This window comes from Micromesistius poutassou (assembly GCF_964030765.1).
Source record: "Micromesistius poutassou genome assembly, chromosome: 4".
Lineage (NCBI taxonomy): Eukaryota > Metazoa > Chordata > Actinopteri > Gadiformes > Gadidae > Micromesistius > Micromesistius poutassou.
The window spans coordinates 14209751-14226124 of record NC_140274.1 but is presented as its reverse complement, the minus strand read 5'-3'; the positions used below and the strand labels follow the sequence as shown (position 1 = coordinate 14226124).

Here is a 16374-nt window from a genome sequence, read left to right as displayed (position 1 = left end):
GCAATTAAGTGCGCTGTCATTATGCATGTCTGCCTTCCCGAAGGGACCTTATCCGCCAGGCGAGGAGACGAAAACAATGCCTTCTGTTTTACTTGGCAACGGGGCGAGTAACATTTATCAGATGTCTGGACGAGAGTTTGAGATGGAGGGAGGGGGGATGGGCGCAGAAGTGGTGAATAAGATGTAGAGTAGACTGTTGTAAGGTATGACCATCTTAAAGTAAACAACAGAGTGAAGCCAAGGTACGGTGAGCTGTTCCGTGCTGTTTGTTTTGGAGGATATTTTTGCACTTGTGCTAAAAACAAAGACAAAGTGTGGTTCCTGGCATTGAGTTCATGCTGGTCACGATTAGAATACGAGGGCATGTTAACAGAATCAGTATCAGCGTCACGCTTTCATGAAACTCCTATTCTAGCTGATCATTTCAGAATTTCCTACATTTCCATGCACTCATCAGTACCTAGAGGTCAGACCAAAGTAACAAAGCACGTCTCATAGTACCCATTCGAATATATACTATTGGTCAGACCAAACGACAAAGAAAAGTGCAGAATATAAACGTATACATTTAGGTTTTAAAGCAAAAGAGAAAAAGAGGGTCAATGACGTGGGCCTGGGATGTCGTAGGTCTATTCATGTTGAAAATGAATGGAAAGTCTCTCAGGCTTATGAATTCATTTAGAGAATATTAATGGGCAACCATGTTTTTGCAAGGGCGGATTACCTACCCATAGCAATTTTCTAGTCTACATATTTTCCGCAGACATTCAACATTAATGAGTCAAACCATAAACTCTATAAATATAGAGATGTAAAGACACACATACAGTATGTTAGGCACACAGAGGCCGGTGTAAGACCCTGGCAGAATGTCAATGTGCACACATGCATGCAGACAAATGTCCCTCCACCCACACTACCATTCATCCATCCCTCCACCTACCCCCCATACATCCATCCCTCCACCTACCCCCCATACATCCATCCCTCCACCTACCCCCCATACATCCATCCCTCCACCTACCCCCCATACATCCATCCCTCCACCTGGCCCCCATACATCCCTCCCTCCCTCCATCCTTCCATCCACCCACCAATGCAAACCTTCCATCCGTCTATTCATATTAACGCATAAATTACAATAACAATTAGAATTGAAAGATGAAAACATTACAAGCCGTGGTTGTTGCTGTTACAACCATAATGTCACCTTTCTGGCAGTGCTCCCCCGTCCAGCCAGAAGAGCAGCTACACAGCCCTGCCACTCTGTCACAGAGACCTCCATTGGCACATCGGCAGGTGTGGGCACAGGCCTCCCCAAAGCTCCCCTCCTTACACTCTAGGAGAAACAGAGAACGCACCTCAGGTTAAAACACGACTGGAGAACTAGACTAGACTAGAGACTAGAGAGAACATGTTGTGATCAAGGTAACTCAGTATATTGGAACATGCCTCCATTTTGACAGACTTTTAGTCAATGAGTGGATGTTTACATCTTCACATCATAATAATCATAAGTCAGATATAGATCTTACAGAAGAAATATGTAATTATGTACAACATTATGTTAAGCTCTCCCATTCACACAAAACACAAAGAAAGTCTATGCCGGGCCAATGTTCCCATAATCCTTTAATCCTTGAAGATCAAGAGAAATGGCCACTAAGTTAAGGAGTCTAGGTTAATAGGAAATGCTCATCACCTAGATCACAGCCTGCTCCAGTCCAGCCAGCAGGGCAGAAACACTGGCCTGTGATCCTGTCACACGAGCCTCCGTTTTCACACACACACTTGTGGGAGCAGTGATGGCCATACTGGCCAGCAGGGCAGGCTGAAACGACACGGAAAACACCAGGATAGACAGAAGTCAGCACAGATGGCAAATACTGCGATGAAATAAACGTTCCTTAGTTTTTAATGCAAAATATGTGCTCATATCTGTATGGACATGAATAGAGATGATGGTGACACAGCTTTCCCACCCAGCGATGAGTCTAACTGCTGTCTAACTGCCTAACTGGCAGCTGTCTCCTGTCCAGCCGGCCTCGCAGCTGCACTGCCCGGTGACATGGTCACACCTGGCTCCGTTCTGACACACACACGTCTGGCTGCACCGCTTCCCGGACAGACCCTGCATGCACCCTGCCCCAACACACACACACACACACACACACACACACACACACACACACACACACACACACACACACACAGATGAGCACGCACACACACAAACACACAAGCACACACACACACACACACACACACACACAAACACACGGGAGCACCGACACACACACAAACACACATGATAAGGCACAAACAAATACACATGCAGTAATAAACAGACAAGCACACACACACACACACACACACACATACACACAAACACAAACACACACACACACACTCAAGGTTTGTCTCATAAACACAAAAAAGGACTCTGAACAAACACAGTAAGCATATAATCATACGTGGAACAGAGTTGAGGCGAGGAGAATTAAAGGAGGAAAGGAGCGGAGGGAAAGCTTTCTGTTTTTCTCCAGGCATCTCAAGGGGTTTCTGGAGGACACACGTCGTGAACTTCTCTTCCCTAATGATCGATGCTGGGCTGGCATGGGAGTGAAATAGAGAGTGGGAAACTTTGTAAGGGCTGCAGAGGCCTCGTTAACTGGGGCTGGTGGCTTGCTGCCGGGCCCTGGCTCTGGTGCACGGGACCACAAAATAGGCAGTGGCAGCAGGGAAACCCTGAATAAGATCTCACAATGACAGAGTCTGAACTTTTGAGAGCACTTTGCTTGGATTCATTAAACTGTTTAGTTTTTTTGGTGTGTTTTTGTGTTTTTTTCGTTACCCTCTTGATGTGTGCCGCTTATAAAACTTGGGTGGGTGTCTTTTACCAGGTCTAAATCGCTCTGACTGCAACAAGGGAAAGTTTTCCAAAACTCCCATATCGTTTCCATCAGCGCAAAGGCTCTTACTGGAGATGTGTCATTACGAAGATAATGGTTCACAAACACGTTGCGCGTTGCAGTGCGCATTGTAGTGGTGATGGGCTGCAGCGAGGGGGCCTCCCTCACACCCCGTTTTAATGATGTGGCTTCCATTACCCAGAATGCAGTGTGGTCCTGGCCGGGGCCGGCGGTGCGGAGGCATGAGGCTCCTGTGATGTGGTGGCAGCGACGGGCAACGCTGCCGCACTCGCACATCTGGCCACAGTCAGGGCCGTAAAAAAGCCGTCAGGGCAGCGAGTGGGCCAGGGGTAAAGCATCCCGCCGGTTACCACTGGCAGCTCCACAACAGAGGAGAATGAAAGGCTCGGGTGCCAGCCCATTTCTTTTCTTTTTTTTTCCTCGCCCCGGATCCCCTCCCACCGGCCCTGCCTCCTCAGCCTCCTCTCTCCTCGTGCGTTCTCTCACTATCTTACCACCTACCGAAGACAGCTGTATCAAATTGCAGGGCAGGCGCTGCAAGGGCTGTTCATTTGCGGAGGCCGTGCGTTTGTTAAGTGAGCTCATATCCCACATGTGTGGCGTATCTGGGCCACATCAAAGCTTTCTACGGCTCCGGGGCCGTTCTCCTCCCCTTGGGGGCGGGGGGGGGGTGGATAGAGGGCCTGGTAATTAGAGCACCTGCTGCGTCCACAGGCCCCGGCAACACAGGGCAAAACAAATCCAGGTTACTGTGCAAAACACACACACAAGCACATATAAAGCACATAAATGCATACATACATGCATACAGAAACCCTGCACGCACACAGACATGTATGCACACTGTCACACATATGAGAAGCTACACACACACACACACACACACACACACACACACACACACACGCATGCACACACAGTGCCATCGTTGCTGGGAGATAAAGCTGCCAGTGCAGGATCTGTTTCCCATTCCAGGGTGGGAGCGGAAGGATTGTTTAAGTGTGGGCAGAGTCCACAGACACTCAGGGCGCTTTAATAAACACAGTGGCTGCCATGCATAGGAGGAACCCAGCAGCAGGGCCAGCGCACAACCCAACCTTTCCACTGTTGTGATGTAAATATTGTCTGTGAGCGTGACTTCACCGGAGTAGGAAAGAATGAGTGTTTATTCACCGCCTCCTGTGATTGCTCAATTTGTCAACAATTTTAAGGATCGCGGCCTCGAACAAGCGTAACGGTAGTATGTCGCAACACACATACCTCCACTCTGCTCTCTCTCTCTCTCAGCAGAAACGTAACTGTTTATGTGCCAAACTCTTTGATTTGATTGATTGACAGTTTTGTTATAGCAGGGTTCTTTTCATTTTCTTTCTTCCCATTTCCTCACTGCGGCCCTTGTAACACACAAGCCAATCTGGAGCTGGTTAGGGGCTTGGCGTCTATCTATCCCCTACATAATATACCTGCTGTTCTTACACTTCTCATTGGCCAGCGTCTCTGCTCATTTACATAGTACTACTTGCATACCATTTCAATCTTACTGAATCGAGAAGAAAAAAATACAGAGAACACAAGAATACCAAGAGAGAGACCGCAAACGGGGGAATCACTCCAGTGGGGCTGAAGAACAAATTGTGATGTTTTTGTTGTCATTCCCGTAAAACAATATGAAAACCGACATCTTTTCCGGCAGCTCAATAAGAGGGCCTGTTCTCCCTGAACCCTGCAGCGAGACGGTCCCCTCCGCCTCCTCCAACTCCTCCATCTTCTCCTCCTCCTCCCCCTCTGCTGGCCTCAGGCCTCAGCCTCCTCTCGGCTCAGCAGTTTGTTTGGGGGCCTGCCCACTGCTGTGTTCCCACACTGACAGCATGAGGCCAGCGCAGGGTCTGTGTAGTGGTGAGACCGGGGCGTTTATTGAAGCTAACCCACCGGGGACGCTGTCATCCTGAGGCAGCCGCACTGTAGGTCTACAGGGGATCTCTCCTGTGACAAAGGGGGCAGGTTTTTTATTGGATTTGGTTTATGATGGGGATTTCTGCTCTATTATGGACACCGCAGAGATGAGCTGGAGGATTTTTTTCAGGAGGGGAACGTACATTTTGTTTAACTGCTCTTAAGTACACGTGATTATAAAAAAATAGGTGTATTAACATTTTACTTTCAATAAAAAGCTAAATATATGAAATATAATGTTTTCGCTATTTTCTCTGTCTGGATCTGCTATTTCATATTTTCATAAACATTACACATCACCTGGTTTAAACATAACAATGTTTATTACTTGTGTACACCAGTAGGGGGCAACAAGATTGCATCTCCAAAACAGTGCAGTAATCCGTCATTTGATATTTGCAGGGTTCTGCTTGTGTTTTAAGCATTGCCTTTTTTTCTCTGCGTCTGTTTTTATAGGTAGGACCCACCACCAGTACACACACACACACACACACACACACACACACACACACACACACACACACACACACACACACACACACACACACACACGTTTAGTGTGCCATCACCAAGAGAGACTGCATCTCTGGCCCAAATGAGCTCTTTAAGACATGGGGGATTACTTCCAGATCCCTGGTTGTGAAAGAGCCATGGCTGTCAGCCTATAAAGCAGGACCACACAGCCAGGGAGAGAGCAGGCCACAGAGCTAGAGAGCATAGACAGGATACCCAGGAGCATCTATGGCTTACTGGAGCACGTCAACTCCTATCGAGTTGAGAGGGGAGGGGCTGCCACTACAATGGCAACCAAATACATAAGCTTTAGCATTGTAGAAAGGGTTGGCTTTGGAGAGATTATGAATTGGGTCTGTCATTTATTTTTTGGGATGTTACCCAAAATAACAAAAATGAAAATATAAATTCAGAAGAATATAGTGCGGCTGATATACAGGAAGTAGCATAGTGTAAATGGCCAGTGGCCAAAAAAAAACACTTTTCATCATCAAAGTCAGTGACGAAAACAATGTGTCACAGCAGGCATGTGCCAATTTTGGTCATCATTATTCTAGGTAGGGATATGTTAAAAATTGTAACGGCTGGTACCAGCCGATGGTGCCTGTTGAACTTGAAAGGAAAGTATAACCGAATCTCTAGCTGTTGAAAGTCACAGTTTCAACAGTCAGCAGTCAGATGTGCAGGCCCCCTTCCTATAGCTGCTCCTGACCCAAGAGGCCCCTGCAGAAGACTGCATAGAAACAGGACACCGATGTTTGGGGCAAAGAAAGGGCCCTTAAAAAAATGGAGAAAAAAAAAAGCCAGACCAAAAGCCCCCCTTAGTTTCCAAGGCAGACCCCCTCCAATCAGAACGAGGTCTGCGTCCCGGGCCATTAAGGTGTTATGACTAGGGATACCAAGTGACGCTCCGGTGGGACGCTCGCGCGTGATTTACAGTGCGGCCCGTGTGCCGCGAAGGTGGTTAAATTTCCGCGGCTGGTGGTACGGTGATGGTAAATCTTTCACCTTGTAATAACATGAGACCACTTCTTGTCAAAAAACATCAGAAAAATCAAGATCCAATACGTCAGGTTGTCAGGACTAAGTGAGCGCCGTCAGTGTGTCTTTGTACTCTGGAAACATGTCTGGGGGGCTTTGTGCACTGCGCTGTCATTACTGAACGGGACGAAACCGTCCTTTCCATGTGGAGATCATACAAAGAGTAAAGGAAATTTTTGGATTGCAACTGTAAAACTTTTGGCTCCACTGCTTTGAAGTGTATTGGATATCCTAGGAGTCAACAGACATACTATGGGACAAACTTGGCCATGACTTACTCAGCGCAAAGCAGAATTTAATCAGAGAAATGTCGCCCTCCAGAGGACAAAAAAAGTTATGGCAGTCACACAAATACAAAGTCAAGATCGATTTGAAATTGGCTTTGGAAGCATAGCCTTTCTATGACAGCCTTAGCAGTATTATACGTCGATAAAAACAGATACATATTTCAATTGAAGAATTAAGTTATTTCTTAGATAGGCAATTAAAAGGTAAAAAAAAAATAAAGGTCTTCTTTTCATCTAAAAAAATATGTAAATTATTTATTTATTTATTCATATTATTAAAACCTTTAAATGCAAATTAAAAGCTGTAATCGTTTTTGAAAAATTATTATTTTAAATGGAGCAGAATTGGACATAACAATCATACCTGAAAGCACATTCATCTGTTCCGTCCTCCACCTCACTCTGTGCTGCAGCAGCATAGTTTGAGTAAACCTACACTTGTTATCATTTGTGAGTAGCTAGCAATCATTCATGGCTCACCAAATAAATAACCAACCTTAAAAATGTCAACACTTCATTTAGTTCTGTGCAAAGACATTTTACTGCAAATGGGGCCCGGTCAGATTTGAAAATATTGAATTGTAATTTGGTGATTTTTCAGCCAAACACACTAGGACAAATGATGTGCTACATATGGCAAAAACAAATAGGCCTAAATAGAATAAATAAAATAGGGGGCCTCTTTAGAGCTGTGGCTTGGACATACTCTGCTCTTATTTCTTATGTTTAATAGAAAATGTAATTTCATCTAGCAGAATATAGAATGGTTTCAAAACAAGATTTCAGATTTTACGAGGACCCTAAAAATATAAATAAAAGTCTTTGGCTTTTGTTTTTCATCTAAATAAGAAAATGTCACAGCAACTCCAAAATGTACTCTGCATGTTTGGTTTTTACTTAAGTTTAGTCAATTGGAAGTTAATTTTGTTGTTATTGATCCATGGCTGAAAATGTATCCATTGTCCGTCGCATTTAACCCCATCCGCAGTGTAGCGCCAAGGGATTGACTCTATTTCTTAAGGCCAGTTTGAGAAATATATACCCAGCAGATATAAACTACTGTTGCAAGGGAGAACTCACATAACTACACATGTAACGGCCACCCTCTGGGCTCAGACCCAGTACCTTATTTCTATGATTCAGCTAACCATATCCATTCCAGACCAAAGTGTTTGAAAAGTTTTGCCCTGAAGGCTGAATGCTTCACCTCAACTTTATCTCAGACCAAAACATGAGGCAGGAGGAGATGCATTCAATGAACAAGAGAGTCACGGAAGACCTTGCGGCTCCAAGGGGAAATCATGTTCAGAGATTGGGAATTCGAAACTTCTTAATTATATGATTAGTCTTACACTTCTAGGAGAACTGCTGTATATATCAAAATATTAGGAACAGGAGAGTCTTCGTAGATAAGGTGTTTCACTTCCAGCTGGAAGATTATGAATTCACTGTATGTCGCTTTGGACGAAAATATCTGCTCAATGTAGAAAGTAATAGTAAAAGTACATTTTGAGTAGTCTTCAGTGTAATATTGATTGCTAGCTTCGATTGATCCTAGCCGCGCATGTATAACTAATTTTCCATACAAAGTGTGACCCCAAATTACTAACTGCAGGGGACAGGACATGTGGTTGCTAGCGTATTCAACGCAGGGCAAAATGGTTCTGGGTTTGATTCCCGATGTCTGCAGCATGGATTTAGTGTGATAGTGTGTGTGATTTATGTGAATTCACTGTAAGCTGCTTTCTATAAATGTGTCAACTAAATTACTAAATAGTGTCATACAATTGTGCATATTCATGATCAAGATATTCATTGGATTATAAAGTAATTTTAAGAAAATAAATTGCAGTCAGCAAATAGGCTATAATGAACATCCACCACTAGATGGTAGCATTCCCAACACTACAACATAGGTTAAACATCTTACTTTGTTCACAGTTGTCTCCAGTGTAGCCAGCATCACACAAACACAGACCGCTTACAGGGTCACAGCCCACCGAGTTTTCTCCACACGGGCATTTACTGGTACAACCAAGGCCCCAGTGACCAGCCCCACACACTGTGGAAACAAGAAAAAATGGAGAAATGCAAAATAACCAAATATTATGTAGACCTGACTACATGATTAACAATGATTGTACTGTGCAAAAGTAAAATAATACAATAGTATTGTGCCCTTATAGTCGCTAGTTATTTTGCCAGGAGGACAGACAGATTGTCCAGTCCAAGGGTTACAACTGGAATAGGACTGGTAGGATTGGTGCATTGGACAACATGATCCATGATAGCCTTGGGGACACTCTGTTGATTAGACAAAGCTTATAGCACTCTCCACGGAAAGTAAGTATCAAAAAACGGACTGCACCAAGTAGAGTGCAGACCTCAAATTTGATGTAAACAATGTTTTGTAATGATATCAATCACTTCATTGTGCCAAATTTCCAATGAAAACAATCTCGCTGTGGTTCGTTCATCACGCTCTTTGGCAACATTTTCATGAATCGTGGTATTTTAAATAATATTATTATATTTGTGATCTGCTTCCCCTTTTTGATGTGTTTCTTAACAAACTGACCGTCTTGGCAGAGTGTTCTAGCAAAGCCTAGTCAACATTCACAGACCCCAGTTTGCTTGTGGCAGGAGCCACCATTTTCAGATTTTTAAATGAGAAGGAATCTACATAGTCATGTGTATTGTTTAGTTTTTTTCTTTATTGTTGAACTCTCTCATATGTACTCAAATTCTTAAGATTGTTTCAACTCAAACAACAATAAATATGTGGTCTGACCCTGCTTTGAGTCCACTAGCTTTTGCAAAGAAAAATAAACAAACAAGTCATTGATGACAGTAATTGTATAAAGTCATTGCCTCTCTTGAAAAATGAGTAATCCAAAATAAATGGATTACACCTGGGGATATCAGATAATGTCAAAAGTATCAAGAACAAAGTATTTGTTTATTGTCTAGGTTAAAGTTACCTTCCTGACAGGACGGGCCTGTCTTCCCAGCAGGGCAGTCACATTGTCCAGTCACAGGATCACAGGAGGAGCCTCCACAATCACAGCTCAGACTGCAGTTCTCCCCAAACTGTCCTGCATTGCAGTCTACACAACACACATGAATAATATTAATACAACTAATCAAACACATTATGTATACACAATCAAACACTGGTCACAGTGTAGCAAAGAGTGCAATGTTCACAATGTTCTAAAATCCAAGCCAAGACCAAAGCAAACACAATAATTGATTGAGAATGGGGAGCTTCTTACAAATAGTTAGGTTGATGCCAATAGACTCTGAAGTAGCATTTTAATTAATGATTATTGTCCAAGCACAAGATAAAAAACACTAAGGGAACAGAACCCAGTAAATGCTAATGGTAAGCGTTTTGTAGAAGCAGAAGGCTAAGGTTAGGTCATCCCAGAGGGACATTAAGTTATGTGGGTTTAACAGAGGCTGGGCTACAGAGTGAGAGTGAGAGAGAGAGAGAGAGAGAGAGAGAGAGAGAGAGAGAGAGAGAGAGAGCTGGCTCACTGTATTGTTCTATCAGCCAACAGAGCTGCCAGAAGAGGCCTTATGAGACCAACACATATTTGTTTTCCATTGTTCAACTTTCATACAAGACTACAGGAACATCAACTCAGTGCTTTTGAGCAGCTCTCCCCGTATAGTGTTCATGCCTATTCGTACATATGAGTTGGTTTCACAGCATCTTTTCTTTAGAACCGAATCCCTGAATCCCTAATATTCTGCATAACACCTTCTAGGAAGAGAAATAGGGCACTGTGTGTGTGTATGTGTGTGTGTGTGTGTGTGTGTGTGTGTGTGTGTGTGTGTGCCTGCATCTGCATGCAAATTATAGTGTACATACAGTATATTGGATATATCTTCTCACTAGGTAACATTTTCCTTGAATGGTCACAGTTAATGAGAAATGAGCGGGACTAAAACACAGAAACAAACGCATTAAAATTCAAACACATCTAACACATCTAACACATCTAACGTGAATCAATACAACAGTCAATCTCACCCAGTTGGCACTTTTCCCCGTGTAGTCCTGCCGGACATTTCCGCTCGCACTCCCCGCTCACCCGGTCACATGACCCACCACCTGGACACTCACACTGCTGCTCACAGCCGGGCCCAAAGGAGCCCAACTCACAGTCTGCGAGGACATGGAAAACGTTAAGCTTAGACTCTTTTAAAACAGGCCTGAAAACCTTTTTATTTAGAAAGGCCTTTAAATGTTAACCACATAGTGATTTTAACCCTGCTTTGTTGTTTTTATTGTAGCACTTTGAGATCGTGCCGATGAAAAGTGCATTACAAATTAAATAAAAAAAAAAAAATTATTATTAAGCTAAGAACAAACATAAGGATTAAAAACTCTAGCACCAACCAAAGGACTCACATGACATCAAAAAACCCACAGAGCTTGTTCACCTGCGGTGCCTTAAGCATCACCTGCACCAAGGTAGCCTCTTGCTGATGTGCGGTGTGTGGTGATTCATGCACAAGTTATATCATTCGTTCAACACAACGGCGATACGGGTCGGAAACTCTCTCTCGGAGAGGGATCAGGGGAGCGGTGAGCTTACCACTCTGGCACCGCGGGCCTCTGTATCCGGCCTTGCACCGACACGTCCCCTTCCTGGGATCACACCCGCTGGAGCGCTGCAGGTCACAGTCGCATTCCCTGGAGCAGGCTGCGCCGTGGGTCCACCTGGGACACGCTGTGGGAGGTAACCCAGGGTACAGACCCGGTCAGACACATGCACGCACCGCCCACGTGCACGCATGTGTCTTGTTACGCAGGCCTCGTGTTATGTTGACCTTAATTAAGAGTGTTTGTGTGTTCAGTCCGGGGATGGGTGAATGGAATCAAATGCATTTTTTGGGGGGAATCGCTTGTTGTCACAGGACTGAATAAGAATAACAACTGTATACCGAAGACGTTATCGTACTATCGTGTTACTTGCAAGCCAAACAAGCCCCCCCCCCATCCTAATCCATCCAATCCTTGGCCTGCTCAAGGGGTTCTGGGGGAATCTACCGACACCCAGTCGCCGGCCAAGATTGTCCCTCTCCTCGGCAATAAACCGTGTGAGGAGTGAACCCAACCACACCCGGTCCCGCCTGACGCTGGCGTGTTTTTGTTAGGTACAGCTGTGGTCTCCAGTTACACCCTCTCCACCCTCCACGTGTCCAACAGCAGGGGATGCACCAGACAGCTGTGAGGTCCAGATAATATAGCAGCTCTCTCCCTCCATCCCAACATCATCGTGCTCGGCTCAGTCCCGTCTCAGAGCCCCCACGACCGACCGACCGACGGCGTGAATCGGCACGAGAAAGAGAGAGAGACAGAGACAGACAGAGAACTTTCAGGCCGGGGGGGGAAAACGCTTGAGCAAGGCAGCGGCAGCAGCAGCAGCGGTGTGGAGCAGCGGCGTGGAGCACCATGACTCTCCGCTGGTTCAGGAACAGCCCTCAGGCGCTGGAAGACGTGAGGGTGGTGACGGAGGAGATGAAGAACCTGTACTACAAGAGGCTGCTGCCTGTGGAGAAGCACTCGTCCTTCAGCCACTTCCACTCGCCCAGCTACGAGGACGCAGACTTTGACAACAAGCCCATGGTGCTGGTGGTGGGGCAGTACTCCACGGGGAAGACCACTTTCATCAAGTGAGGATTGTTTTTTCGTTATAATAATTAGCACATAGTGATGAGACCTGATTTATAGAGTTAGGTGTGCTGAATATTACGCATCGCTTGATGGCTTTCTGGTTTGGTTCAAATGATCAAGAGAATGCCTATATACATATATGACGGAGTGTGTGTGTGTGTGTGTGTGTGTGTGTGTGTGTGTGTGTGTGTGTGCGTGCGTGCGTGCGTGCGTGCGTGCGTGTGTGTGTATTTTGTGTGCCTTTTAAAGGTACCTAATAGAACAAGACTTCCCTGGGAGCCGGGTGGGGCCAGAACCCACGACCGATTGTTTCACAGCCATTATGCACGGGGAGTCAGAGGGCATCATTCCTGGGAACGCTCTCACCATGGATCCAAGGAAGCCCTTCAGGAACCTCGAGCCCTTCGGGAATGCCTTTCTAAACAGGTGATGGAATGTGGGACAGCCATAGGATTACCAAAGCAAACCTTGGATGGTTTTGGATTTTTTTTCTCTAGTTTTGGCACGGCTGGGAATGATTCAGCCATTGAACCAAAACCAATGATGAACCACAATGTGGAGTTCTGTATAAAAGGTTTGGTGCTGTGTTCTTTGGAATTCCCCAACAGATTTCAGTGTGCTCAGCTGCCCAATCAGGTCCTGGAGAACATCAGCATCATAGACACGCCAGGCATTCTCACCGCGGCCAAGAGAAGATTGAGCCGAGGTGAGGCATCCCAAAGCAATAAAGTGACTGTGCTTTGCTCCTTCTCCTTATCCAACAGCATTTAAAGGTTTACTTCTCAAACCAGATAACATAACAATATCTTGTTACACTGCCAAAGACGGAAATCTTTTTGCTAATAACTCACAGAGAGAAGAGTTTGTGTGTGACGTATATGGACCATGAGAACACCGCTTTTCTTCAGTCGGAGCCCAGGGCAGACAGGGTGGCGATGATGACATGAGAGGGGCTGGCCATGGATATGCATGCTCAAGCTGGTCGCCAGGCACACTGTTCTTTATTGTCTCACCACGGACGTATCCATCCCTGGGTGTAACCCCAAAATACCTAACTCTTGAGGGCCACTGGGACTGTGTTCCCCATTATTCATATACTATGTCTTGGAGCGCTGACAGAGAGAGACACACATTACATTCATGGTGATGCGTTAAATCAGAAAAACCTGTTCTCCTCCAACATCACCCTCCCCTAACCCTAACCCTAAACCCCCACCTCCCCCTCCCCAGGGTACGACTTCCCGGCGGTGCTGCGGTGGTTCGCCGAGCGCGTGGACCGCATCATCCTCCTGTTCGACGCCCACAAGCTGGACTTCTCTGACGAGCTGACGCGCGCCTTCATGTCGCTGCGCGGCTACGAGGACAAGCTGCGCGTGGTGCTGAACAAGGCCGACCGCGTGGACTCCCAGCAGCTGATGCGGATGTACGGCGCCCTCATGTGGTCGCTGGGCAAAGTGTTCCTGACGCCCGAGGTGCTGCGGGTGTACGTGGGCTCCTTCTGGTCGGAGCCGCGGCGTGCCTGCGACCACTACCAGCTGCTGGAGATGGAGGAGGAGGACCTGCTGGCGGACATCCGGAACCTCCCGCGCAACGCCGCCGTGCGCAAGCTCAACGACCTGGTGAAGAGGGCCCGCCTGGTCAGGGTGAGGGCCGCAGGGTTCGAAGCCTGGTTCTCTCAACTGAGCTCTGGACCAATCAGATGCGCCACCGTTTTGTGTTTCGTGTTCCGGGATTTTTTTGTCAACCCTTAATTGGGTCGATTTTTTATTTATTTTTTATTTTTTTTATTTTGTACGTTTGTAATCATGTCAATGTCATTGGCATATACAGTTTACTGTTGTGCGTGTGCATTTATCATGAATCGATGAGTCTTTATTGTTCGTCTAATAATAATATGAAGGTTGAGTCGGCCTCATCATAATTCGCTCCTCCTCCTCCCATATCCCAGGCTCATGCACACATCATCAGTTACTTGAAGCGGGAGATGCCCACCATCTTCTGCAAGGACTCAAAGAAGCACAACCTGATCTACCAGCTCCCTGTGATCTTCACCAAGATCCAGCAGCAGCACCGCGTCCCTGCTGGGGACTTCCCCGACTGCACCAAGATGCAGGTACTGTCATCGGTGGTGCAGTAGTCGGATATAATGTGTGTAAATCAAGTTATATTATCTGTCTACACTTTACTCCTAACAATCAACGCTGCAGTTTGTTTTTTCAGAAACTTGCTTGTGCAGCACATTTTGTAGTTACTCCAATGTTAAGTGTATGCTTATATAATTCTCACTTTGAATAAATGAGTTTCCTCTATGACTACATGTGAACTTTAAATGTCAATGTGTGCCCACGTGAATCATTATCAAAAGGTAACAATTGACACTGAATGGTTTCAGTGATGACCGTTAAAAAAAACAATCAACCTCCCACTCAATGACCTCTCCACCTCCCAGGAGCGGCTCCTAGGACAAGACTTCTCCAAGTTCAAGGTGCTCAAGCCGAGCCTCATGGCGTCCTTGGACAAGCTGCTGTCCACCGACATCGCCAAGCTGATGCCGCTGCTCCAGAAGCAGGAACCCAAAAAGAAGAGCCTCCCCGGGGTGCTGGACGGCGAGTTCCTGGGGACCTTCAGGCCCGAACACTTCCAGAGACATCCCTTCAAGGAAAGCCCCGCCGGCAAGGACGAGAGCGGCGAGAAAGACCCGGGCAGCGGCTGGGTGGTGGAGAGGCACAAGCCCAAATACGACGAGATCTTCTTCAGCCTGTGTCCACGCGACGGCAAGGTGAGTGGCACCAAGGCCAAGGAGTGGATGGTGAACACCAACCTGCCCAGCTCTGTGCTGGCCCACATCTGGAGGCTGGCGGACGTGGACTGTGACGGCATGCTGGACAACGAGGAGTTTGCCCTGGCCATGCACCTGATAGAGGGCAAGGTGGAGGGGCACTGGCTTCCCAGGGAGCTGCCCCCTCACCTGGTGCCTCCGTCCAAACGACTATGTGAGAGCGAGGAGGAAGAAGTTTGATTGGATGCGTGTTTTTAAATATCTGTTGTTGTTGTCGAATTAAGTAATCATTTGACTTGGTACGAATTGTATTTAATAGTCAAAGTATGTTTTAACGAGGGCTAAAATCACATGGAAATAAGAACCATTGTGTTACCCTAGAATGGACTCTTTATAGCTACATAGGGAAAGGGCCCTCTTTCATGGCGCTGGCCATGTTTCACAACCAAGTTTCTACAGTAGCCCAGAATGGATAAAAAATGGCAAAACGGTGAAGAGGACGTGTTTTTAATCGCTATCCTTCTTAAGGTAAGGTAAGGTATGACCTATAGTTTTACAGACTAAATAACAAAATACAATTTATGAATTTTACACATTGCAGCCTTAATTCTGCCAATGTTTTGCAGCTGACATGTACATGATGAAGTACTTGAAAAAACGTATATGCATGGTTACATAATTGTGAAATGTAAGTTTCTTTCAGGTTTTCTACTTCAGTCCCATCACGTGTTCTATGTAATAATAACATGAATTAACCCATACTGTCCATATAACAATAACATATATGTATGACTACTAACTGTTTGTCTGCATATTTAATAAACAACTTTTAAAATAATTGTATGAACAACATTTAACTCAAGTCCCACGGTCGCTGGACCGTAGGTGTGGGCTAATATATCGTTTCATCAGCGCATATGACATCATGACATTACGCACACAGCGTACTCACGCAGGTGGCAGAACCGCCCGTACAGTCCTGGGGAGCACAGGCAGGATCCAAACACACGATGGCAGTGTCCGTTGTTGGGACAGTTGCATTTTCTCCGACAGAACCGCCCAAAGTGACCGCTTGGACACCCTGTGAGACAACAGAACCAGCACTCATTACTTTACTGTTACACTCAGCTGTGTAACAAATGTCAGCTTAATGATCAGGTTTCTCTGTCCTCTTTTCAC

At 45.8% G+C, this 16374-nt stretch overlaps 2 protein-coding genes across 2 annotated transcripts in view; one reads left to right on the top strand and one right to left on the bottom strand.

Annotated features, from left to right (window-relative positions):
* egfem1 (EGF-like and EMI domain containing 1) overlaps nucleotides 1–16374 on the bottom strand; it is a gene marked incomplete at both ends in the record, with an annotated part of 52623 nt that overhangs the window by 8060 nt on the left and 28189 nt on the right. The window contains 12 exon segments of the mRNA XM_084466360.1: nucleotides 1211–1339; nucleotides 1703–1831; nucleotides 2014–2142; nucleotides 3111–3135; nucleotides 3138–3233; nucleotides 3236–3285; nucleotides 4863–4916; nucleotides 8658–8789; nucleotides 9709–9834; nucleotides 10767–10901; nucleotides 11335–11469; nucleotides 16148–16276. Of these exon segments, the coding sequence (XP_084322486.1) occupies nucleotides 1211–1339; nucleotides 1703–1831; nucleotides 2014–2142; nucleotides 3111–3135; nucleotides 3138–3233; nucleotides 3236–3285; nucleotides 4863–4916; nucleotides 8658–8789; nucleotides 9709–9834; nucleotides 10767–10901; nucleotides 11335–11469; nucleotides 16148–16276 (1269 nt within the window).
* LOC311342291 (EH domain-containing protein 2-like) lies at nucleotides 12136–16248 on the top strand. Its single transcript, XM_084467129.1, has 6 exons — nucleotides 12136–12415; nucleotides 12666–12842; nucleotides 13025–13122; nucleotides 13647–14059; nucleotides 14365–14529; nucleotides 14866–16248. The coding sequence occupies exons 1-6, from the start codon at nucleotides 12195–12197 to the stop codon at nucleotides 15433–15435; spliced, it is 1644 nt and encodes a 547-aa protein (XP_084323255.1). The 5' UTR covers nucleotides 12136–12194; the 3' UTR covers nucleotides 15436–16248.